This window comes from Chanos chanos, chromosome 2 (genome assembly GCF_902362185.1).
Source record: "Chanos chanos chromosome 2, fChaCha1.1, whole genome shotgun sequence".
Classification (NCBI taxonomy): Eukaryota; Metazoa; Chordata; class Actinopteri; order Gonorynchiformes; family Chanidae; genus Chanos; species Chanos chanos.
Window position 1 is genome coordinate 810,165 of NC_044496.1, and position 24,049 is coordinate 834,213.

At 44.2% G+C, this 24,049-nt stretch overlaps 3 protein-coding genes and 1 non-coding gene across 4 annotated transcripts; all 4 read left to right on the forward strand.

Annotated features, from left to right (window-relative positions):
* Positions 1–4,456: 4,456 nt before the first annotated feature.
* On the forward strand, positions 4,457–9,968 carry LOC115829130 (carbohydrate sulfotransferase 8-like). Its single transcript, XM_030793184.1, has 2 exons — positions 4,457–4,573; positions 8,916–9,968. The coding sequence occupies exons 1-2, from the start codon at positions 4,457–4,459 to the stop codon at positions 9,966–9,968; spliced, it is 1,170 nt and encodes a 389-aa protein (XP_030649044.1).
* A 4,118-nt stretch (positions 9,969–14,086) lies between these two features.
* On the forward strand, positions 14,087–18,795 carry afg2b (AAA ATPase AFG2B). Its single transcript, XM_030793194.1, has 9 exons — positions 14,087–14,090; positions 14,446–15,525; positions 15,623–15,808; positions 15,989–16,147; positions 16,248–16,457; positions 17,172–17,402; positions 18,072–18,206; positions 18,286–18,411; positions 18,658–18,795. Exons 1-9 carry the CDS (start codon positions 14,088–14,090, stop codon positions 18,793–18,795), a joined length of 2,268 nt encoding a protein of 755 aa, XP_030649054.1. The 5' UTR covers position 14,087.
* A 459-nt stretch (positions 18,796–19,254) lies between these two features.
* coxfa4l3 (cytochrome c oxidase associated subunit FA4L3) lies at positions 19,255–20,709 on the forward strand. Its single transcript, XM_030766528.1, has 5 exons — positions 19,255–19,337; positions 19,489–19,538; positions 19,645–19,733; positions 19,987–20,047; positions 20,310–20,709. Exons 2-5 carry the CDS (start codon positions 19,500–19,502, stop codon positions 20,376–20,378), a joined length of 258 nt encoding a protein of 85 aa, XP_030622388.1. The 5' UTR covers positions 19,255–19,337; positions 19,489–19,499; the 3' UTR covers positions 20,379–20,709.
* A 3,177-nt stretch (positions 20,710–23,886) lies between these two features.
* LOC115806279 (U1 spliceosomal RNA) lies at positions 23,887–24,049 on the forward strand. Its single transcript, XR_004025179.1, has one exon. It is a non-coding gene; the product is annotated as a U1 spliceosomal RNA (small nuclear RNA).

A 24,049-nucleotide genomic window follows, 5' to 3' on the forward strand; every position in this document is an offset into this window, starting at 1 on the left:
ATATCCTGGTATTTTGACTGAGAGAGTCGTGCGCAGAATCAAATCAAATCATCCATCAGCAGCTCAAGACTATTATAAAAGCTATTCATTCAAAAGGAACCTTCCCAGTGTGAGCAGAGGGCAGTAAACAGCCTCTCTCAGCCTGCACAGAGCCTGCTCTGAATGCTGACCTCACTCCGTCTGGAAATGCTGAATTTTACATGCGATCCTAATGATGGGAAAGGCAAACACAGCACAGCCCTCTCCACATCTGGTCCCCTGTTCACGCAGAATGACTCAGCCCTGAATCACAGACTGCAGAGAGATTAGCTCAGCACCTGGACATGCAATATTGGCCACAGCAAAGCACAACAAAAATCAAAGGTTTCAAAACTGAAACAATTTTGAAAAGACAAGAGTTTGTTCACTTTGCAGTCACCTCTGAATAGTTCAGTGAACATGGTTATACTGAAGTCCTGTATGTGTGGGCTTTGGTTTGGTAGGAGGAGTAGCGGCTTAGATGGCGAATGAGAGAGAGAGTGGTTTGGTATGGTGTAGTATAGAACGACAAAGAGCAGCGCTATATAGCACAAACAGTATGGTGTGTAACCACAAAGAGAAGGATCAGATATAATATATCATCATATACCTTTTAGGATCATCAAGTTGCTCTACTGCACTGACAGGTGCTAAAGCAGAAAAGACAGGTCCTCATCGGGGCTCAGATTTAATCGGGTCGTTTTATGATAGTCGTGGAAAACAGTGTTACAGGTGCTGCCACGGAGCACTCTGTTCTGGAGTCACTTAGCAGACCCAGATTAGCTTATCTGGTTTGCTCTTCATCCTGAACCAGTTCAAAACAGTAAACTGGAAAAGACGTCTCTCCCTCAGATTTCCATGACAACATAGTCTTAGCTACTGTTTCTCATGAAATATCAGAATTCGGTCGTCCTCACTGAAGCTTCGACCAAATATGCTCCAAATATCTCCTTCACAGTCTCACGAGGCTCTCCCTCTGGCCGTGGTTCATCAAACGCTGGTGGTGTGCACCGTTTTTAAGCATGACCTAAAAGGTTAAGAGCCTAACGGAATATCAGGAACCACAGAACTCAGAACACTCTCTCCCTTTACTTCACATCCCTCGCTTAACTGAGCGTTTCCTTTATCGGCATACAGTGCGTCTGGAGGCGAGACCTGCTTCACCCCGGCCTCTCTCCTGTAGTTTAAGGTTGGTGTGATTCCACAATGTGAGAATGGATCAGTAAAGGGAAGAGACAGCACCAAAAGGCCTCAGATGTACCTCTCCTGATAACAGCGCTCTGCACACCACTGAGCAGCACTGTCAACTTTTAATATGATTAAATGGCTACATCTCCATGCTCATGCTGCCTTGATTCATAAGGGAAACCACTCACAGTCTTATGTGATAGATGAGTTAATATTGTTTTGAAATCATAGTTACTATGTTACAAGCTCAAGCTCAGGTTCAGGTTATTTGTATAGCACTTTTACTCAAAGCAGCTTTAGAGCGATCAGTGCCTGAGCCCTCAGTGAGCATGCCCAAGGCGACAGTGACAGGGAAAAACTCCCTGATGAAGTGGATAGGAGGAAGAAACCTTGGGAGGGACCAAGACTCAACAGTGGGAGCCCATCCTCCTCTGGCCAGCACATAAAACAGACATTCACAGTATAAAATGAGTTCAGGGTTAACCAGATTAAATGGTCTATAAAAATATTTACAGTATATGATTTGTTTACAGTTTCAAAGATTTAATGTATATAAAAGGTTCTAGGTGTTCTAGGTGATATCAGATATAGGTTAATTCAATAATTAAGTTCAAGTTCAAGTTCAAGTTCAAGTTTATTTAGAGCCCAATATCACTGTTTACAGTCTCAAGGGGCTTTACAGGCCACAACAGTCAAATCAAAATATGACGGCACCCCCTGACTTAATCCTCAGGGCGGGCAAGAAAAAACTCCCCAAAAACCCAAGAGGGAAATGGGAAAATGGGAGAAATCTTGAGGAGGACCACAGAGAGAGGAGACCCCTCCTTGGTCAGACAGGTGTGCAATAGGTGCCGACCACGTGGGCAGTTACAGCTGAAAATAAATTGGGGCATGAACAAAGGGGATGGTGATGTAGACAGGAGGCTGACGGGGGATGGAAGATGATGACACCAGGATGGATCAGTCCACAGGGCGGGAGGAGTCAGGATCACTGGTGTCTCAGGAGTAGCATGTGTGGCTCGACAGAGAGAGAGAGAGAGAGAGAGAGAGAGAGAGAGAGAGAGAGAGAGAGGCACATTGTTAGATGTTCATTTCCACATAATGGTTGAGGTAAATATACATCGTGTGCCGAGTGAAGGGAGGGACTCCAGCAAGACTAACTAGTACAGCATAGCTAAAAGGGAGAGCTAGAAGGTAATATGGACATGATGGCACTCTGGGACACAAGGCGGCCACCCACTCCACAGTCAACAAACCTGAGTGAACATGTTAAAGTGGGGGGGCGACAGCATCCAAACATCCCAGTTCACCAAACAATCTATGCCCGAGAACCCTCCAGATCTGCTCCTTTGCCTAGTAAAGAGCTATTAGCAAAAGGCTTGGCTAAACAGATAAGTTTTCAGCCTTGACTTAAACATAGAGACTGTGTCTGAGTCTCGAACATTAATTGGGAGGCTATTCCATAACTGTGGGGCTCTGTAAGAGAAGGCTCTGCCCCCTGCTGTAGCCATCATAACTCGAGGTACCAACAAATAGCCTGCACCTTTTGATCTAAGTAGGCGTGGTGGATCATAAAAGACCAGGAGTTCGCGCAGGTACTGTGGCGCAAGACCATTTAATGCTCTATATGTTAATAGTAAGATTTTATAATCAATACGAGATTTGACTGGGAGCCAGTGCAGTGTGGATAAGATAGGGGTGATGTGATCATATTTTTTGGTTCTAGTAAGAACTCTGGCTGCTGCATTCTGAACTAACTGTAGCTTATTTATACACCTAGTAGAGCATCCAGACAGTAAGGCATTACAGTAGTCTAATCTAGAGGTAATGAAAGCATGAACCAATTTTTCAGCATCTTGAAATGACAATGCATTTCTTATCTTGTTAATATTTCTAAGATGAAAGAAGGCTATCCTGGTAATATTATCTACATGAGCTTCAAATGAAAATTAATTAAGCAGTGCTCATATCAATAAGTTTGTCTTTAAGACAAACTGCATAATGGTTGAGAATGATTAGCTTTACTATAGTTAAAACTGAGATTATGATGTGGCTATAAAGGACATGTTGATCTTGGTTCCACAGTCAGCATCACAGGTGGGCCACTGGCTCAGAATAGGGGCTTGCATATACAAAACCAAACATGTTCCTATCATTTCAGATCTGATGCCTTTAGTGAGCAAGTTATGGCAGTATGAATATCAGATGAACTTTCATATTATTCCAAGACTGCTATTCTTAGAATGAACCCAAGCAACATACCTGTGACGTCATCCAGATCTTATTACCAGCCCTTCGTTGGATGCTGTGTCTTCCTCTGGCTTAGACATTAAGCTGTGGCTTATTTAGATGAATACAGAGGCAGCGGGAAAGAAAAGATGAGATTTTTGGGATGATGATACTGCGTGAAAATGAGATTACCTCCTGAGGGCGCTCGGCTGTCTGAGGTCTGGGAGAGGCCTGGATGACATCTGCTCTGTTCATTACGCATTCGTCTCTGAGGCTGCACACTAAATGTCAGCCTTGTTTGTGTTTGACTGAACTCATTAGAAGGCAGGGTTCTCATTCCTTACCTGGTCTCCTGATGCCATGCCAGAATGGCAGAACAAAATGCAGCATTTTCAACAGTTCTGCTCCTATGATGCAAACCAGGAGAGAGGAGTCCACATACGCATACACTCCTGACCCTCACAGACCCAGACACTGAACAGACATCAGGAATCTGAAAACTTATTTTTCTTAAGAGCATCTACACCCACCACACTGTCTTAGATACAGTAAAGCACAACACACACACTTTTACAGTTCACAGTTTATAATCTTTATTTAGCAAACGCTGTTCTCCAAAGCAAATGATGAGAAGCGCTCTGAGGAGCGATGTAAGCAGTATAGCGGCTATGGATGGTCCCGGCTGAAGAGGTGACTTCTCAGGTCCATGGGGAAAGTAGGGAGGGATTCAGCAGTTCCCACATCCCCCATCATTTGGAGCGAGAGGTAGGAACTATGGAGTTCCAGATGAGTGGGACCCAGGAACACAGGTAGATGGAATGTTTGTCCAGAGGAGGCTGAGCAGAGCTCTGTAGCCGGCGTGTGAGGACAGACCGTTACCCTGACGCTGGTCAACACTGCTCCACAGAGGCCACTGCAGGCACAGAGCAGGACCCTCAGTGGGATACAGGAAGCCACTGGACCTTGGTGGAGAATGTAGAGGAGTGGAATAGCCCAGTTATTTTGGGAAACCAAAGAGCAGATGTACTGCTACACGCTGGACAAGCTGCCAGGGTCTAATGGCACAGGTGGATTGGCTGGTGAGGAGTCCACTCTGGACATGACTGGGGCTTGTGTTAGGGGTCCTGTCATGTGTCTGGTGTGAAAGAAGCCTAACGCTGTCAATGTTCTGTCACTTTACAACTCTTGGCTGTTTCAGAGGGAGATATAACTGTTAAGTTTAACCTTCATGGTTATAAGACTAACAGGCTGGACTGGTTTTAGGTACTGGGAGAGGGGACATATTGAATGGGTTAACACTGATTAAAGCATGTTTGAAAACAGAACACAGCTTTGTTGTGGTCACTGCTGATTCTGTGGGGATGATTTGTAGTGTGGTCTTCAGTGAAGTTTACATAAAAGACAGTGTTCAGTTCACTCTGAGAGCTTCCGCACACTCACACATTACTGAAATAGAACTCTCCCTGCAAACCTAATAGAGAGATTTCTGGAGAAGACATTTTCCCGTCATGATAGGCTGTTACCTTCGCAGGGGCTTTTAATCTCATGGCTTTTCAAGTGTGTTTTACAAACATAAATCAGATGTCAGTCAGGAGAGATGAATCTCATTTAAATCTCCTGTTATTAAATGTTTCATTTTCTGTGTCACTAATATACTCTGCCTTAAAATTCACATTTTATCTCAGTGTGGAAATACAAAGAAGGTTTAACTGATAATTGGATCACGAATCATAGAACAGATTTTGTTGTGGCTGTGACCCTAACATGGTCGTAACTGTCCATTCTCATTCCTGTCTCCATTTATGCAGTTAGCCAAACCTTCACACACACGCGCACGCACACACACACACACACTTCTGTAATGTACTTGGAAACAAGTTCTCCCAGATCCCCCAGTATGGAGGAAAAATATCAACAGTCAGTAGCTGCTATGAATACAGCTGAAGCTCAGTTCCTCCCATTGTCTCTGGGGGACGTGATGGGGACACATCACAAGCAACTTCCAGGATTTGACAGCTAAGCAATGTGAGACATAGCTCTGTGCAGGGTCAGTGACAGAGAGCTATCTCAAGCTATGGTTTTCCAGTCTACTAAAATCCCCTCCACAATCAAGAGGCCAGAGAAACAACAGAAAACAAGAAATAACTATGGGCTTCTTCTCTCCCAGGAGAACAGAGACTTTCCCTTGGTTTTCAGGGTCGAGGTAATGACAGCGCTGTGACAGTGTTGGTGTAAGAGACAGTATTTAATGCATAATCCCCTCTGCTCATGGCCTGTCTGTCTGCACAGTGGACTACAGTACAGTATTTAATGCATAATCCCCTCTGCTCATGGCCTGTCTGTCTGCACAGTGGACTACAGTACAGTATTTAATGCATAATCCCCTCTGCTCATGGCCTGTCTGTCTGCGCAGTGGACTACAGTACAGTATTTACTGCATAATCCACTGTCCTTTATCTTCCTTTTCTTAGGGATGAAGTTCACACGCACAAGAGAGGTGAGTCTGCAATGTACACACACCTCACAGTCTTCACTACACAGTCACAGTATACACACCTCACAGTCTTCAACAATCACACTACACACACCTCACAGTCTTCAACAATCACACTACACACACCTCACAGTCTTCACTACAATCACACTACACACACCTCACAGTCTTCAACAATCACACTACACACACCTCACAGTCTTCAACAATCACACTACACACACCTCACAGTCTTCAACAATCACACTACACACACCTCACAGTCTTCAACAATCACACTACACACACCTCACAGTCTTCACTACAATCACACTACACACACCTCACAGTCTTCACTACAATCACACTACACACACCTCACAGTCTTCAACAATCACACTACACACACCTCACAGTCTTCAACAATCACACTACACACACCTCACAGTCTTCACTACAATCACACTACACACACCTCACAGTCTTCAACAATCACACTACACACACCTCACAGTCTTCAACAATCACACTACACACACCTCACAGTCTTCACTACAATCACACTACACACACCTCACAGTCTTCAACAATCACACTACACACACCTCACAGTCTTCAACAATCACACTACACACACCTCACAGTCTTCACTACAATCACACTACACACACCTCACAGTCTTCAACAATCACACTACACACACCTCACAGTCTTCACTACAATCACACTACACACACCTCACAGTCTTCACTACAATCACACTACACACACCTCACAGTCTTCAACAATCACACTACACACACCTCACAGTCTTCAACAATCACACTACACACACCTCACAGTCTTCAATAGTCACACTACACACACCTCACAGTCTTCACTACAATCACACTACACACACCTCACAGTCTTCAACAATCACACTACACACACCTCACAGTCTTCAACAGTCACACTACACACACCTCACAGTCTTCACTACAATCACACTACACACACCTCACAGTCTTCAACAATCACACTACACACACCTCACAGTCTTCAACAATCACGCTACACACACCTCACAGTCTTCAACAATCACACTACACACACCTCACAGTCTTCACTACAATCACACTACACACACCTCACAGTCTTCAACAATCACGCTACACACACCTCACAGTCTTCAACAATCACACTACACACACCTCACAGTCTTCAACAATCACACTACACACACCTCACAGTCTTCAACAATCACGCTACACACACCTCACAGTCTTCAACAATCACACTACACACACCTCACAGTCTTCAACAATCACACTACACACACCTCACAGTCTTCAACAATCACGCTACACACACCTCACAGTCTTCACTACACAGTCACACTACACACACCTCACAGTCTTCAACAATCACACTACACACACCTCACAGTCTTCAACAATCACACTACACACACCTCACAGTCTTCACGACACAGTCACACTACACACACCTCACAGTCTTCAACAATCACACTACACACACCTCACAGTCTTCACTACAATCACACTACACACACCTCACAGTCTTCAACAATCACACTACACACACCTCACAGTCTTCACTACACAGTCACAGTATCCTCTCACTGTCTGGAAGGTTTGTATGAAGATGAGTGTCACCCAATCTAAGCTGGACAGTGTATCCAGGGCTGTATCTACAGTGAGGCACAGAGATGCAGAGAGTGTGTGTGTAAGAGGACACACACGCTGTTTACAGTGAGACTGACTTCATCATCATCATCTCTGCATCATCTCATCATCTCTGAATCACATTATTCATTATTATAATCCAGCATGAGGACATCAGATTGGTCCAGTATAGGGAGCTGATACACAGGAAACAGTCAGGGCTCCCCCTGTAGGGAGCAGGAGCACACCACACTCCCATGAGCCATGCTCTACAAAGGTCTGATCACTCTGTTAGTGGTGAAGTTATGCTTGAGTTTAAAATCTCTTTAAATGTTCACTGAATATTTGAGGGCATAAAATACTGCTCGCCATTAGAAGCTTTTACCTGTGTGTGATGTTTCATCCAAAAAAAGTTTGACTGTAAAATTAGAAAAAGTGAAATGGCGCCATCATGTGGCGATTTTGTGTGAATCAAAAGGAGAAAGGGAGGTAGTGAAGTCAAAGCCTCCGTCAGGTTATTCAGGTCTATTCAACCAGTGGCCCTCAGACCCAGTCTGACCCAAGAGCAGCCAGGCCTACAGATGATCACGGTCAATCATACCACAGTTAGTTTTGGTCTAGAAGCTGATTGGACAAGAGGCATTCAGTATGACAGCACTGGGACGTATTACCATGTATATCACTCCGCTTTACAGCACCACAACCATCTCGCTAGTCACACAGAGTCAGTATCTGTGATACTTGCCACTCAGTAGTTGATAGCATGGGGGCTTTTGGTTTGGTTTCATGGGGCATTTGTCATTCAAACTCTTATTTTGCTTTAACTTACTCATATGTGTATCTGGCCTTAATGGTTATTTGCTTGGTTTCTTTCTGTCTGTTCTGGAAGTTGTTCTGGATAAAATTGTCTGCTAAATGAATGTATGTAATGTAATGTAATACCTCCCTATCAGCAAGCTATAAGACATAGTGAAGCTAAGAAAAGATACCATCTCCATACATGAAATGAATGTAAATAAGTGTAAATGTTAAAATGGTTTTAAGTAAATGTAAACTTGTAAATATAAACAGGCAGCCAAACATTTCTGGCCCGTGAACAAGGTCTGTTTCTGTGGCCCGTTTGAAACTATAATCAAATAGCACATAGCTTAGCTTCTCTTCTCAAACAAGGACTGTTTTAGGAAACTTCTAAAAATATAGAAATTACAAACAAAAAATTCCAATCTTAAAATGACAAGAAACATTAAGACCCGCATACTAACCTTATATAGACATGGATATAAGTGTTGCAAATGTCCCCCAGTGACAGTGTCTGTCTCTCTGCTGAAATCTGTTCTCAGTGCAGTGAGGCCCTGGGGCGAGTGGACATGGGCAGAGGCAGGTTTGACTGGTTTGACTGGGGCAGTCTGCCCCCCACCGCTGGCTCACGAAGAGACATGGAGTCTCCTCACCTGACCCAGCGCCACAGAAAGCTGCTAAAAACAGACCCTGTAGCCGCACTGCACCATAACTCCTCTTCATCCTCCTCATCCTCATCCTCATCCTCTGTCTCCACAGAGGAAAACCTGCCCAGACTTTTGCGTATCCAGAGAGCGCGTCGGCAGTGGGTGAAGGAGCTTTGCGCCAAATACAAAATGAACACGCTCAGGACAATCATGCCCCATCACATGTCTCGCATCTACGTGGAGGACAGACATAAGCTCCTCTACTGCGAGGTGCCTAAAGCAGGCTGCTCCAACTGGAAAAGGACACTGATGGTGTTGGCAGGACTGGCCTCCTCCACCCACCACATAAAGCACGACACCGTGCACTATGGCAACCACCTCAGACGACTGGACGGCTTCGACCCACGGGGCGTCGCTGGTCGCCTGGACTCCTACACCAAGGTGCTCTTTGTGCGGGAGCCTCTGGAGAGACTGGTGTCTGCATTTCGGGACAAGTTTGAAAGCCCCAACACATACTACCATGTGGTTTTTGGGAAGCCCATCGTCTCAAAGTACCGAGTCAATGCCTCTGAGGCGGCGCGGGAGACGGGCAGCGGTGTGACATTTCGGGAGTTTGTTCGGTACCTGCTGGACACACACAGGCCCGTGGGCATGGACATTCACTGGGAACCAGTGAACACGCTCTGCAGCCCCTGCCTGCTAGACTACAACTTCATCGGGAAGTTTGAGACCATGGAGGAGGAAGCAAACTTCCTGCTTACAGAGATCGGAGCCCCAAAGAACCTTACGTTCCCCAGTTTCAAAGACAGGAACCCCGAGTCTGCACGGACCTCAGCACACATCACACAACGTTACGTCAGTCAGCTCAGTGCCGCTGAGAGACAGATGCTCTATGACTTCTACTATATGGATTCTCTCATTTTCAATTACACGAAACCTCCGCACTGAACACAAAACCTCCGCACTGAACACGAAACCTCCACACTGAACACGAAACCTCCACACTGAACACAAAACCTCCGCACTGAACACGAAACCTCCGCACTGAACACGAAACCTCCACACTGAACACGAAACCTCCACACTGAACACAAAACCTCCGCACTGAACATAAAACCTCCACACTGAACACGAAACCTCCACACTGAACACGAAACCTCCGCACTGAACACAAAACCTCCACACTGAACACGAAACCTCCACACTGAACACAAAACCTCCGCACTGAACACAAAACCTCTGCACTGAACACAAAACCTCCACACTGAACACAAAACCTCCGCACTGAGACACTGATGAGCTTTGTTTTAATCTGTGCGTTTCTTGGTGGTGTACGCTCTGTAAGAGTTGGGTTTTCCCTTACAGGAGTTTTGACACACAGGCCTTCCATACCGGTCATCATTATCATCAACATCGTAGATCTCAGTGCTACACATCAACAAGATTCCTGAATTTGGATCATTTCCACCTCTCAGGATTCGCACATACACCTTCCAGGTTCTGTAGATTTTTCATAGAAACTGGAAGCAGCTTTTGCAAAGTAGTAAATCATGGCTGAATAAACAGTCAAATGGGATGAGCCACAACCAGACCCACCTTGATAGTTTTTCACACATAATGAGCATTTTGTTTTGTTTAAGAGAGGAAACATGAGACCAGTCAGGCATACATTTCCTGTGACCTTGATGATAAAATCATAGCTAAAGTGCACGGCTAAATCTCATGAAGCTGCTACAGTGAAGACTAATGGTGTCACATTCTGGCAAATAAAAACATATATATGTATATATATATATATATATTAAATGGAACATATGTTACAAAAATCATCATTACAGAACTTATTGCTGTGAATATACTCTATATTGTCTGTTGAGTCATAAAAGGTAATTCACTGAACTCTAACCTTCAGTATGGATACTCAAGCACAGTGAAGTCCAGTGATTTTCACATCGTGCTGTTGTTTTCTGTGTTAGGGTCAGGGTCAGGGTCAGGGTTAAATTTAGGGTTAGGGTTAAAGTGCCTGTATCAGTAACAGAAGCTCTGACCGCGCTGGTATATTTCTGTTTGTCTTTCTGACTCCGGAGCACAGAACTGAGAATTCAGACCAAAGCAGTGATCCAGTCTGTTTCAATCCTAAATTTAAATTTGCAAAACGAATGTGTGATCCTTTTATAGTTCATATACTTCATATCAACACACAAGAAGAGACAAAATTCACAATTTCCACACTCTTCCCAACACTAACAACATGCTATTCCTTTAACATTCTTCCATTTCCAGCAAAACAAACAGAAAAAAGAAAAAATCCCGCTATCCTGTGTTTATGTCCAAATAGAGAAAACAGAAAAAAGACCAGTGGATACTGAGATCCTGAATCCCACTGTCCCAGCTCAACTCTGTTCTGTCCAACAGTTTGCGTCCAGATGATGTGTATGCATACAGAGTTTACATGGTGAGTATTGACTGATACATGACTGGAGACATCACGCATTATAACTCCACTGGACCGATCACTGAGAGAGAGAGAGAGAGAGAGAGAGAGAGAGAGAAAGAGTTTTTGCTTTAACTTTCACTGCCCACTGTATTTGTTACTGTGTTTACTGAGAGTGAGCCCTGGCACAGACCCATAGACTGACAGACAGACTGACCAATCCTCACACAGAGACAGACTGACTGACCAATCCCCACACAAAGACAGATAAACAGACAGACAGACATATCCCAGACCGACAGACAGACCTGTCCCACACAGACAGACAGCCAGTACATCTATATAATCTGAAAGGGTACAGAACACATGACTTGCAGTCCTGAATTAGGGCAGGTCTTGTTTGGCATCTACTGAGGGTCAATGAGTCTTTACAGCACTGGGTAGTCCATAGTGTACAGTTCACCAGGTCAGTGTCTCTGTGGTGTGCTGGACCACAGTCTCTTCTGTGAGTTAATCTAACGCTTTAAGTTACAAAACATTCATCAGTCACAAACTTATGAACTCAGTATCAGTTTTGCCACAGAGATAATTATACATCAAAACAGGGTAAATGGAATTTTTGAGAAGTGGAAGATTTTATCATTTATAAGATACACAAACACATTATACTCTTTATGCGTTGTCCTTTGTGTTCTGTGGGAGTAAATACACTGTGACTATGTGAGGAGAACATATTTTAAACATTATCAATCTGCTATTATCGATCTGTCTGCCCCATCATGGGTTTTTTTCATTATATCACATAAATATAAAGTAGCAATGAATGTATGTATAACTACTGAAGGAATGTGCTCATATTGGTGGTGTAAACACATAGTATAAAGCCTTTGGCTTACTGTAAATGGCCAATCAACACACATCTCTCAGGAAGATGGAGTATCTTTTCTCCTGTTTGTAAATAAACGTTTTGTCTTTGGATTTTAAATTTGGACTCTGATCTGAATAAATACATCTTCATGGCCATGAATGCAAAACTGTGTCACCAAGAACCAGTGAATGGGAAATGATTGCTCACAGTAAACTGGTCTTCATCAGCACTGATACGTTCTGTAACATCTTTCATCTGGTTTCTCCCATCTGTGATAACTATCTCAAAACTTTCAATGACTTTCGATGGAGATATTTGCTTTTACATTTTAATTGATGAGTGTGCATGTATTTTTGGGTTTTTAGCCATGATAACACTCTCTTTGGCTATATAACTATTAAGTGTTACTGGTGGTAGTCTTTGCCTTCTTGGACTGTTACAGGGCTTTCCTTGAGTTAAATACTTCCATCGACCAGTGGTGCCTTGTACGATTATAAGTTCGACTTGTTGGGAGCCAAACTCAAGAATTTTCACGGACAAGGGTGACTTTATAGGTAACGATATGTGGGCGTGGCCACATTGTTCAGTGATGTCACACAGGTCAACCAAAATGAACCCTAACTCGCTCATAGGTGGGGATGAAGCGATTCGTTTAGCATGTCAAATAAAAAACAAAAAGTAATTTTTGCGGGGACACCATCAGAATACCTCCGTTTCTTTTTTTCTTTTTTACACAATTTCTTGTTGCACCAATTTCTCAGTTAAAGATTGTGGTTTTCACAACAAACAAAAACGCAGCACTCATGATTACGTGAAATAGCCTACGGTTTTAATAACCTTTAGGTATATTGTAGTGAAATAGAAAAGCAAGAATTCCGAGTATCTGAGACCTGAAATAACTTTTTAATAATTGTGGTACCTGGGTCACGCCGTCTCCTCAACCCGCAGCACGGGCTATATCTGTGAGAGGCTGTTTGGGCAGCACGCGCTCTGAGAGTGCTTTGTTCACGTTCCCCACTCCCCTTAAAACTGTTTAGTGTCCTCCACTTTCACTAGACACTGCATGAATATTAATCACAATTAGTAGAGTTTTTAATTTTGACGTAATTTCTGAGATTTTTTAAGGACTTCGCCGTTTACCATTGTCGGCTATAAACCACCAGCATCATTAGTCATAAAAAGATTAAATCTGTCCACGCGTTAATATCTTTTTTTTTAGCTGAAGTATCAAACCGATCGTACGATCATGTGTATTAGTTCAGTTTTGTCAAGCAAGATATTTGTAACGGACTGATAAACCAGTGGGCTCCTCTTAAGGCACGTCATTCATCTCGTGCTCTCCTAAAGTGCTGGAAAGGGTTGTGTGTGTGTGTGGGGGGGGGGGGGCTGCGTAGTGAGCACTTTACCTGTGAGTGGAAACATAAAATAATGTGACGCTCGTCAAAGTTCGTTTCTTACTCCTGCACAATAGGTGGCGGTAATGATACAATTTAACCTCAGGCTAGGCTAACAATAAAAGAAGAACAAGAAGTACTCCTCTGTAGTACAGTTTTTGAACACGAGGTGGTCTCTCCTGACAGTACATCCTGAACTGCGGCAATGTTTATATTTTATACGTTGTGTTTGCGAAGAAATAAGCCCGACTTACTTCAGATGCGTTTTAAATAAGATGTTTCAGACATAAGTGTCCTGCTTCTCATGAACAGAAACAATTTCTGGTGTGTTCGCGCTCATATTTACAGACTAGCAAACCAAGGGAAAGTGTATGGTAGGTCACCATGAATTCCTTTTTTTACACAGCGTACATGCCTTGCTCTGGTTTGAATAGTAAAGGATGTCAGCAAGTTTTCAATACATGTCATGATCTTCTTTGGGACGGATACTGTCTAACATTCACAAACCATAACAATAGTTAGGTCGTGAGGGTGAGTTGTCTTGTTGTTTTATGCTTTGTGCAGCTGTTCTGTGGGTATGTTACTCGTACGATGCAAAACTTGATGTTACACTATTGTACCTAATGTAGAACTGCGGATTGCGTCAGTAGCCCTTTAGTTAATCATCAGGTAGATCTTATGTTTGTGTTCCTTGACTCTAATATGTTAAAATATGTCTAACATCCATAGGATGGTGAAATGGCATGTGCAGACTTGATGCTTAGGGGCTTGCCGCCAGATCGCTCAGACTGTGGAACTCAGAGATGTCGAATGGGACCGGCTCACATGAGCCGGCGAGGACTGAACATTGGGTCTCCTCTCCTCATCACCGTCCAAGGGGCGTCCTGTCTGTGTACAGCCTGGCCCCGGAGGGACCGGGCAGAGGGATACCTGCAGGTCGACGCCAAATGTGCTTCACCTGACTTCAGCACCGAACACGCGTCTCTGAGCTCAGCGCGGATGAAACCCGTACACTGTCCTAAGCTGAAATGCTTGAAGGTGATTGTGCTTGTTCACAGCACAGAATACAAGAAACACACATCCAAAGACACAGTTCGTGAACTTGTCAAAGAAATGTTAAGAGGACTGTATGTGTATGAGAAGCATTGGGTTAATGTTGGTGATGCGGGAACCGAAGTGAAATTCATTGTTATTGAAAATGTGAACTCAGGCTCTAACAGAGCCGGTTTAGTCACGGCTCAGACCTGTTTGGAAATAGGAACCATACACACGGTACAGCAGTACAGAGGCCAGCTGCAGGACACAGGACACATCTCACTGGGAGGGATGGATGACATACACGCGTCACTTATGGAAATCATAAACTTACCTGTCCGTTACCCAGGATCACTGAGAAAAGTCGGCGTCCCCTGTCCCAGGGGCGTGCTCCTCATCGGGCCCCCGGGCGTGGGGAAAACCACGCTGGTGAGAAGCGTGGTCAGAGAGGTGGGGGCATTTTTGGTCACCGTCAACGGGCCGGCGATTCTGGGCTCCAGGCCCGGAGAGAGCGAGGAGAACCTGCGGAGGATGTTCCGGCAGGCCAGAGAGGCGGCCGAAGAGGGACCGTGTGTTCTTTTCATCGACGAAATAGACTCCCTCTGTCCGCGGCGAGCAGGCTCCTCCAGCGCGCCGGAGAACAGGCTGGTCGCCCAGTTGCTGACTCTGATGGACGGAATTGGGAGTGAAGATTGTTTTGTCATCATTGGTGCAACCAACCAACCAGACAGGCTGGACCAAGCCCTAAGACGCCCGGGCAGGTTCGACCGAGAGGTGGGCGACAGTCCAGTCTCGTCACTGTTTCCCTTTGTGATCGTTAAAGCACTAGTCTGAAAACAAATTTAAACGTGTCTGTGCTTTTTTTATTCAGGTTATCATAGGTGTTCCAACGCTTAAACAGAGGAGATCCATTTTAGGCTCTCTGAGTGAGCAGATGCCTGTCTCCAGCAGTGTGGACCTGACAGCCTTGGCAGAGGTGACCTCGGGATATGTAGCAGCGGATTTGAGTGCCCTCTGTAGGGAGGCTGCGTTACAAGCAATTCTGCACCCTTCTCAGGTACCAGCCCAGTGTAACGCATGGGCTACATTTTTACAGAGAAATAATGTACAGACCATATGCTGAATAATCCCTTTCTACTTACGTTTAGGATTCTCTGAACATTTAGATGTTATTGTAAGCATTCTGTATTTTTATGATAATAATTTATCACTTTTGTTGTTTTCTGTTTCTTGTCAGGATTCTGTCAGTCAGGTGGTAGACCAGGGTCACTTTCACCAGGCCCTGAGGAGGGTGCAGCCGTCCTGTCTGAGAACCAGCCTGGGTGTGACTGATCTCAGACCAGTCTCCTGGGAGCAGATCGGTGGGCTGGAGGACGTCAAACTCAAACTCAAACAGGTGCGTCAGTCGGACTGTTGCCAGGCTACATGTTGAATGTTCAGTGTCACAGCTGATCGGGTTTGATGAACAGAATATCTCTCTGTCGTGTTGTTCTCAGAGCATAGAGTGGCCCATGAAATTTCCGGAGGCGTTCGTCCGGATGGGCCTGTCCCGGCCGCGGGGAGTTCTGTTGTACGGACCTCCGGGCTGCGCCAAGACCACCCTGGTCAAGGCGGCGGCCACGTCCTCACGCTGCTCTTTCCTGTCTGTCAGCGGCGCCGACCTCTTCTCTCCGTTTGTGGGCGACTCAGAGAAGGCCCTGGCTCAGGTGTGTCTCTCCATCCTGAAGGAAACACCAGCAGAGACACATACAGAACTGTCTCCCTCACCCAGTCACCTCCGCCAGGGAGGAGTGAATGGAATGATCTGTGACATTTCCTGAGAATCATTTTTTGTGGTAGATAATAGTGCGAGCTGCGTGAGTGTGGCCGTTAGTTGTGTGTTAAGTGTGTTCAGTGTGTTCAGGGAGATGGGTAAAATGACTAGTTAGTGGAATGGTCTCTCAGGCATGGTTGACTGTTGTTTGTTTAGCGATGTGAGGAGGCAGTTCACCGTTTGACTCTCATCCAACTGTTACGACCATCTGTCGTCGTTTAATAACTATAATCACAGGTGCACATCGTTTAATAACTTATATCACAGGTGCGCATCGTTTAATAACTATAATCACAGGTGCGCATCGTTTAATAACTATAATCACAGGTGCGCATCGTTTAATAACTATAATCACAGGTGCACATCGTTTAATAACTGTAATCACAGGTGCGCATCGTTTAATAACTATAATCACAGGTGAGAGTCTCTGTAGTTAATCTGTTATTCATCGCAGGTGTTTTTCAACCGTCGCCTTTAATGTTTTCATACCTGAGCCCCTCCTGCGTCAGTGAGGTGCATTCTTGAATAACAGTTCCTGTTTTAGTTGTATGTTTACTCTATAGCTGAACACAGCGTTTCCTCTGTGATTGTGTCGGCTCCTGTACAGCTTTTCAGACAGGCCCGGGCCTGCTCTCCTTCCATCCTGTTCCTGGATGAAATCGACAGTATCGTGGGTTCCCGTGCAGACAGCAGGGTTCCACACAGCGTCCAGGCCAAGGTTCTGTCGGTTCTGCTGAATGAACTGGATGGTGTTGGACTGAAGAGTGTGGAGAGGAGGGGGGCGGGGCAGAGAACCTGCCAGACAGACGGACTCCCACAGAACCCCCGAGACACACAGGTGATGTTCAGACATTGAAGGGTTAAAGTGTCTAGTTTTTGCCGTCAGGTCACGTGAAGAGAAGAGCACTGGAGCTGTTATCCTTAACATGTGACCTCCAGTGCCAAAAATCACCAGGACCTACCGTCAGTGTGTCTAACGCAGGTGTTTCTGAAAGACTCCTTCTGAACAAAACCAGGCAGCGCCCGGGGGTGGGGGAGGCTCCTGCATGCCTGTGTTTTACTGAGGGGCTGTTTAAGGTGACAGTGGGAGGGACAGGTCTTCATCCTGACATGCCCCGCCCCTTAAAGAGATATTTCACCAACAACATGGGAGAATTTCTGCAATGTCATACTACATAAATGGGTTGTTGAATATTAAGAATTGTATGGCTCTGCTTGGCTGTAAATGATCAGACTTTATCAGACATTTGACACTGTCACGTCCTTCAAGTCATAATCAGCAACAACATAATCAAGTTCAGTGACAAGAGCCTTAAGTGGCAAATATCCCAATAAAGGAGCCGATTTCCATATGAAACCGTATTAAAGACACCTCATGAGAAACCAGACACTCTCGTGATGGCCACAGGAAAGGGAGAGATTCAGAAACAAGAGGGAATATCGGTGACATTTTATTAATATGCCTGTGAGGAGCGTTTTTCATCCCTGCCTGACTCTGTAATCACAGATGGAATACCAGGAGGTGTGCAACACGGGCGTGATGCTGGTCGCTGCGACGAACAGACCGGACGCTTTGGACAGCGCTCTGCTGAGACCGGGCAGACTGGACCAGATCATAGACGTGCCTCCACCTGACACAGAGGTACATCACAACATCCAATTAAAGTACACTCAGCCAGCCTAGAAAAACCCGGATGGACATGTTGTGCCCTCTCTTCCAGGCCCGACTGGCGATCCTGCAGGTCTGCACCGAGAGGATGGCCCTGGACCCAGACGTGTCCCTCGGGGAGCTGGCCGTCCGGACCCAGTGGTTCTCGGGGGCTGACCTGGAAAACCTCTGCAAAGAGGTGAAACTGAACTTTAACATTTTATTCAACTGCAGTACAACCTGTTAAATTAGTAGCAGAGGTAAATTTGTGGTGTGGCATAAAGTCAGTGCCTGTTGTGTAGAAGTCAACCCTGTTGTCTGTGCTGTGGTATGGCATAAAGTAAGTGTTTGTTGTGTAGAAGTCAACCCTGTTGTCTGTGCTGTGGTATGGCATAAAGTAAGTGTTTGTTGTGTAGAAGTCAACCCTGTTGTCTGTGCTGTGCAGGCGGCTCTGCTGACCCTTCATGAGGAAGGCATGGATGCTCCAACAGTTCAACACAAATACTTTATGAAAGCTCTGCAAACTATGAAGCCCTCCCTTGATCCCCAGCAAATGGAGCAACATCACCAACTTTTCATCTGACGCCCGACTGCCAGAGCTCCGTCTGAGTCCCTGCGTCTCATGTGTCATTTCTGTGCCAAAACCAAGAAATTTCAAGTTATCTACAAGCTTGAAAATGTTCTTATTAAAATATTTATTAAAATGTTTTCTTGTGGAAAATGTGTTACCGTGTTGTGTATTTGTTTATGAACAAATTTATTGTGAAATTATCAAACGTGTCAGTTTTGTTCATATGAAAAATTCATCATTTTAAATCCATTTTCATGTGTTGGTCTAACTGTAGTAACGTTAGTCCACAGTTTTACTGGTATTTCTTACGGTCCATCTTTCAAAACTTGTATGACTGCAGTTGCAATTTCTGCCACTAGAGTACGCCTGAATCTACAAAGAGAGACACCGAAAACAACTGTTGATGCGGAATTAGTCCTATATTCTAGATTTCGATACAGGGCATATGTGTACGTGCCTTGGAACTCGTACAAACTCTGTCTAGTGAAACCAAACCGTCACAACACGGCTCAGACCCACCTTGCGCTCGTGTGATAAGTTGAAGAGGTCCTAAGGTAAGGTCTCCGCATCTTATACTGAGGAAATGTTAGTAACGGATGATTTCTCCTTTGAGTAGAAGACTCCTGATCATATTTTGAGGGAAATTTAGCTTCTCAATTGTAGAGGGAAGTTGAGGATATTTAAATATTCTCATTCATCATACAGGGAGAACCAAGATGTCTGGCTTTATATCGATGCTGAGAAAAAAGAAAGAGGTGAGTTGACTGGGATAAACAAAAGTGGGCTACGTTTCTCTGTGTTTTTGTCGCAGTAATTTTATGCCTTGTTCTAAACTGCTTTGTTTTCTGTTTTGTTTCGCAGTTAATTCCTTTGATTGGATTTGTGAGCCTCGCGGCGCTTGGTGCCACCTCTGCCTCCATTTACTTTCTGCTGACAAAATCTGATGTGATGTGAGAATTTTCCCTGTTTCAAATAGATGAGTTTCTTACTGAAGAATATAACTCCCTCCATACAATTGTGCAGTTAGTTTTGTGATGGATATTAATGATGGATATAACGAATATTGTATTTTAATGGAAGTTCTGATATGCACTTTACAGCGCTCCCACAGTAGCTTAATTATACGTAGCGCGGGAGATCACAAGACAGGACAATTTTACACTTTCTTTCGTTTGTCCAATCAATTTCTCGATTGTTTCCTAGTATAAACAAGAGCGGCAACCCGGAGCCCTGGGAAAGGCTGGATCCATCAAAACCTCAAAAGGTAATCTTCGCAGTACATAGTCAGTACCAGCTGCGGTCTTTGGTGTATTTGCTCTCTTCTGGCAGTAAATTTGCTCCCCGCTTTAAAAGGCAGTAAGACTTGCCAGAATAACGCCTAACTTAAAGCAATATCTAAATTAGTGTTTCCAACAGGTCATGCGTCACTGTGTATTTCTAAATTTGCCTGTTAGGCTACTCGACGTAGTCTGTGCCGTCGGAATATGACTGTAATACTTGGACAATTTGTTGCTTCTTTTGTCCAGTTCATAACCATTAATCAGCAATGGAAGCCTGTGGAGGAGTTGGAGATGGTGAAAAAGCTGACCAAGTAAAACTCCGACACGTCTGTACGGACACTGCGCTCGCGCACGGCACCCCTCACCAGTCTAGCGGAATCCTTTCTGCACAGACTAGGCTCAAAGACAATCAGTGTGCGGAAACGCTTCTGCTAAATTGGTGGGGGTTTTACATGCATATTGATCCTTACACTAAGCTGTTGGTGTACGAAACAACGGGAGTAAAAACACGAGTCTACGGTAACTGTCTGATGAAGTAAACAAATATATATATTACGCAGTTCCTAAGAGTTGTTCATTTGATACATGGACTGCACTGAGCTCTACGACTGTGAAGAACCTTCAGTATGTAAGTAACCTCCTTGTGTATAATAAATTTAAAGATATCAAACCACGATGGCTTCTTTTTCTGTGTGAACTTAATGACGACGTTATGACTTTAGTTCTCAGAACTACGCGTTTCCTTTACATGAAAACAAATCTCCTCGGTGCTATATTTTGAATTTTATCCGTGCCGTAGGTCTCTCGTTCCCGAGTCTTTTATATTATTATTATTGTTTTAATTGAACTATACTATTTCTGCATCTATGAGTTCATCCTCCGCGCCCATTACTACAGCCTACCGAAACAATAGCCTACAGCAACGCTGAGTCATGGCTGCCGCCCTTAACTTAATTAAAGCCATTGAGATATAGAAGGGAAATTTTCCACTGGGCAGAGACCAGCAACCACATAATTACTGCAGTTAAAACAACAAAAACAAGAAATACAGTCTCTGTAGTGATATTCAATAAAACATGAAAATATGAAGAAGAGTGAATTATTTTAAATCTGCACTATTGTTCTTTTCTTCCTCAGTCTAAATATGTCTTGTTTGCCTTGCGTAATATAAGCAAACAGTCTCAAAAAAAGATTCTGAGGGCTAAAACATTATAAAGTACTGCAACAGGCTCGTCACTTAGTTCCCTCGGGTTTTCCGATCCGTCTGCGGTTATCTGAGGTCATTTGCAGTTTGAGGACGAGCGTGCGTTGCCAGGATACTGAGACCTGTCCATAGGACTTCGTTCAACGGGAAGGACTTGAAATTACAGTTACTCTAATCTGTCGAATGTCTGCTTTCGAGGAATTTTTAACGCGCTACTAACATCCATACATCTGATCTCTACGATTCTGCAGACTAATCCAACTGTTCCGTATAAATGCCATCGTACTGTGAACGAATCGCGGTTTGAAATGCATTATTCTCATGCTGAAAAGACAGCACCATAAATGTTTTTATCCGAGCAATAGCTGCAGTACAATGCCGTTCCCATAAATGTTTGACAATCTTATGTGTCTGCTATTTTTATTGGAGTGCCATGAGATGGCCATTGGCCGTGGGTAAAATTTGCGTGTGAAGTGTTGGAATGACTGGGCGCTGTCCCAACTCCCTTTACGGTCCTTTTCCCGTGACCTTGCCCTCTTAGCGAACGGGGAAATGGCAATGGGGATGGGCCTACACGAGGCATTCGTGTGATGTTTGTTTGGTGTTGGTTCAGTACACCGTTCTGCCAGAATCTTAGTAACTTTAGTAGGAAAGGCGGTTACAGAAGCACTAAACGTGTTTTGGAGCAGCTCCCAGTCATTCAAATATTGGTTTGAAACAGGTGTGATGCTTCCGACAAGATTTCTCTTTCTCTGTAGTCAGCTTTGTAGCAAAGCAATGCCGCCTCAATTCTTTCTTTATTAAACAGAGGATTACCATCATAAACCATTGTACCAAAGAGCAGCAGTGACTTCGTCATTACATCTCGGTAGAGATTATATCAGGCTTAAACAGTAGATATTTTCAGAGAAGAAACAACCTTACATTTTTAAATCAATGCGGTAAAATGAAATTAAGTAAATTACAACCGTATGTTTATAAAGCGTCGGTACAAAATGCAAGAGTATCATTATTTTGAAAAGACAAAAGCATTTTATCTATCTTAAACATATCTATATGAAAATGTTATTGAAGTTTTCTGCTCATATTGTCCCCTGTACACCTGAAATGGCCGCTGAGTACAGAATTGTTTGGGCTCAGGATGTTTTTCGCCTGTTCATTCACAGAAGTTCCGTTAGTAGCAGCGCCCATCTCAAGGTTATGATGTATTGTCTCCCTCCCCTCCAATCGGCTTTGTGTACGTGACAGGGTAAAGGCAGCGGTGGTTCAAATGCGCACATCGCATATCGTCACATGACCAGGAAGAAGTGGTTTACACTTGACTGGCTGGATCATCAGGTTTTCCGTGAAACCACGAAGTAAACAACTTCATAAAACATATTGCATAATTATCTTAAATATGCAGATGTACAAGTTTGATTATTAACTGTTTAAATGTTTGGCAACATAAGAGAATAATAAGAGAACAATAAGAAAAACACTTGAGTAAACGAGGGCTCTGAAACGAGGAGGCGTTGACACACAGGCGTGGTTATTGAGTTAGACAGGTAACATCCCATAATGCTTAAGGTAATGAAGAGTAAGGATGGGCAGACCAGAGGAGGAGATATGGCAGAATTTTGGATGAAGCTGGTCTCTATCAGGATGGTAATGCCTTTATCCAAAAGTTTTAACGGGTCCCTGAGCTGTCAACAATGTCCTGGACAACAATGTCCTGCACATGTCCCTGTAACCAGAGGGGTGCACTGTGATCATGGCGTTCATAAGTCAGTGACTTTGGGTTCCCATTGGACTTACTGGTATCACAAAGCTGGCTCAGTATCATCATGTTAACCAATGCTCCACGCGGAGAACTGTCTAGTTCCAACAGTCTGTCTCTATGGGAAACAGACTAGCGCTATGGTCAACAGAAATGATCATAATAAGTGGTCAAAAGCAGAACTGAAATTTGGTGTGTCTGACAAAGAAATATATTGCTCTTTAAAAAACAAAACAAAAAAACAACTTGAAAGCAGTTTTATGTCTACACAATCTTAATAAACAGTGCGAAGGCTTGTTTATCTTTATTAAACTTTATACCATGTTTACACTAGTCGCATGTCGAATATGGTCTATTGCTGTTGTGAAAATGCAATTATTTAACTAGTTTGTCCCTTATCTCCTTTTGAATGGGGTGTCTGCAGTGGGTGAACATTACGGACAAAATCCATTATTTTCTGGGTTGCTGCATCCATCTATTGATTTGTCTTGCACTGTGTCTGGTCTCCTGCAGCTGGCTAACCTGAGACAGCCTGGCCTCTCTGATTTTCTTACCCACTGTTGTGACAAATCAAAACACGCAGTGATGGAAATTCTGGAGGCAGAACGGCACAGCATCCTGCTGGGACAGGTTTGGACATTGGGACAGATTCAGACATTGGGACAGATTCAGACAGTGGGACAGATTCAGACAGTGGGACAGGGTTGGACAATGGGACAGGTTTGGACAGTGGGACAGGTTTGGAAAGTGGGACAGATTCAGACAGTGGGACAGGGTTGGACAGTGGGAGAGGTTTGGACAGTGGGACAGTGGGAGAGATTCAGACAGTGGGACAGGGTTGGACAGTGGGAGAAATTTGGATATTTACCAGGCAGGGGAGACAGCATGATCACGAAGGTGGTTCACCCAGGGTGAGACTTAGCCATTGCACTTGGGCTATGCTGACCTCTGCCAATTCTCAAATGCAGGAATCTTGACCGTGTAATTTGTGGTAGTGGGGGACTGCATTCGTGCTCTCCCCTG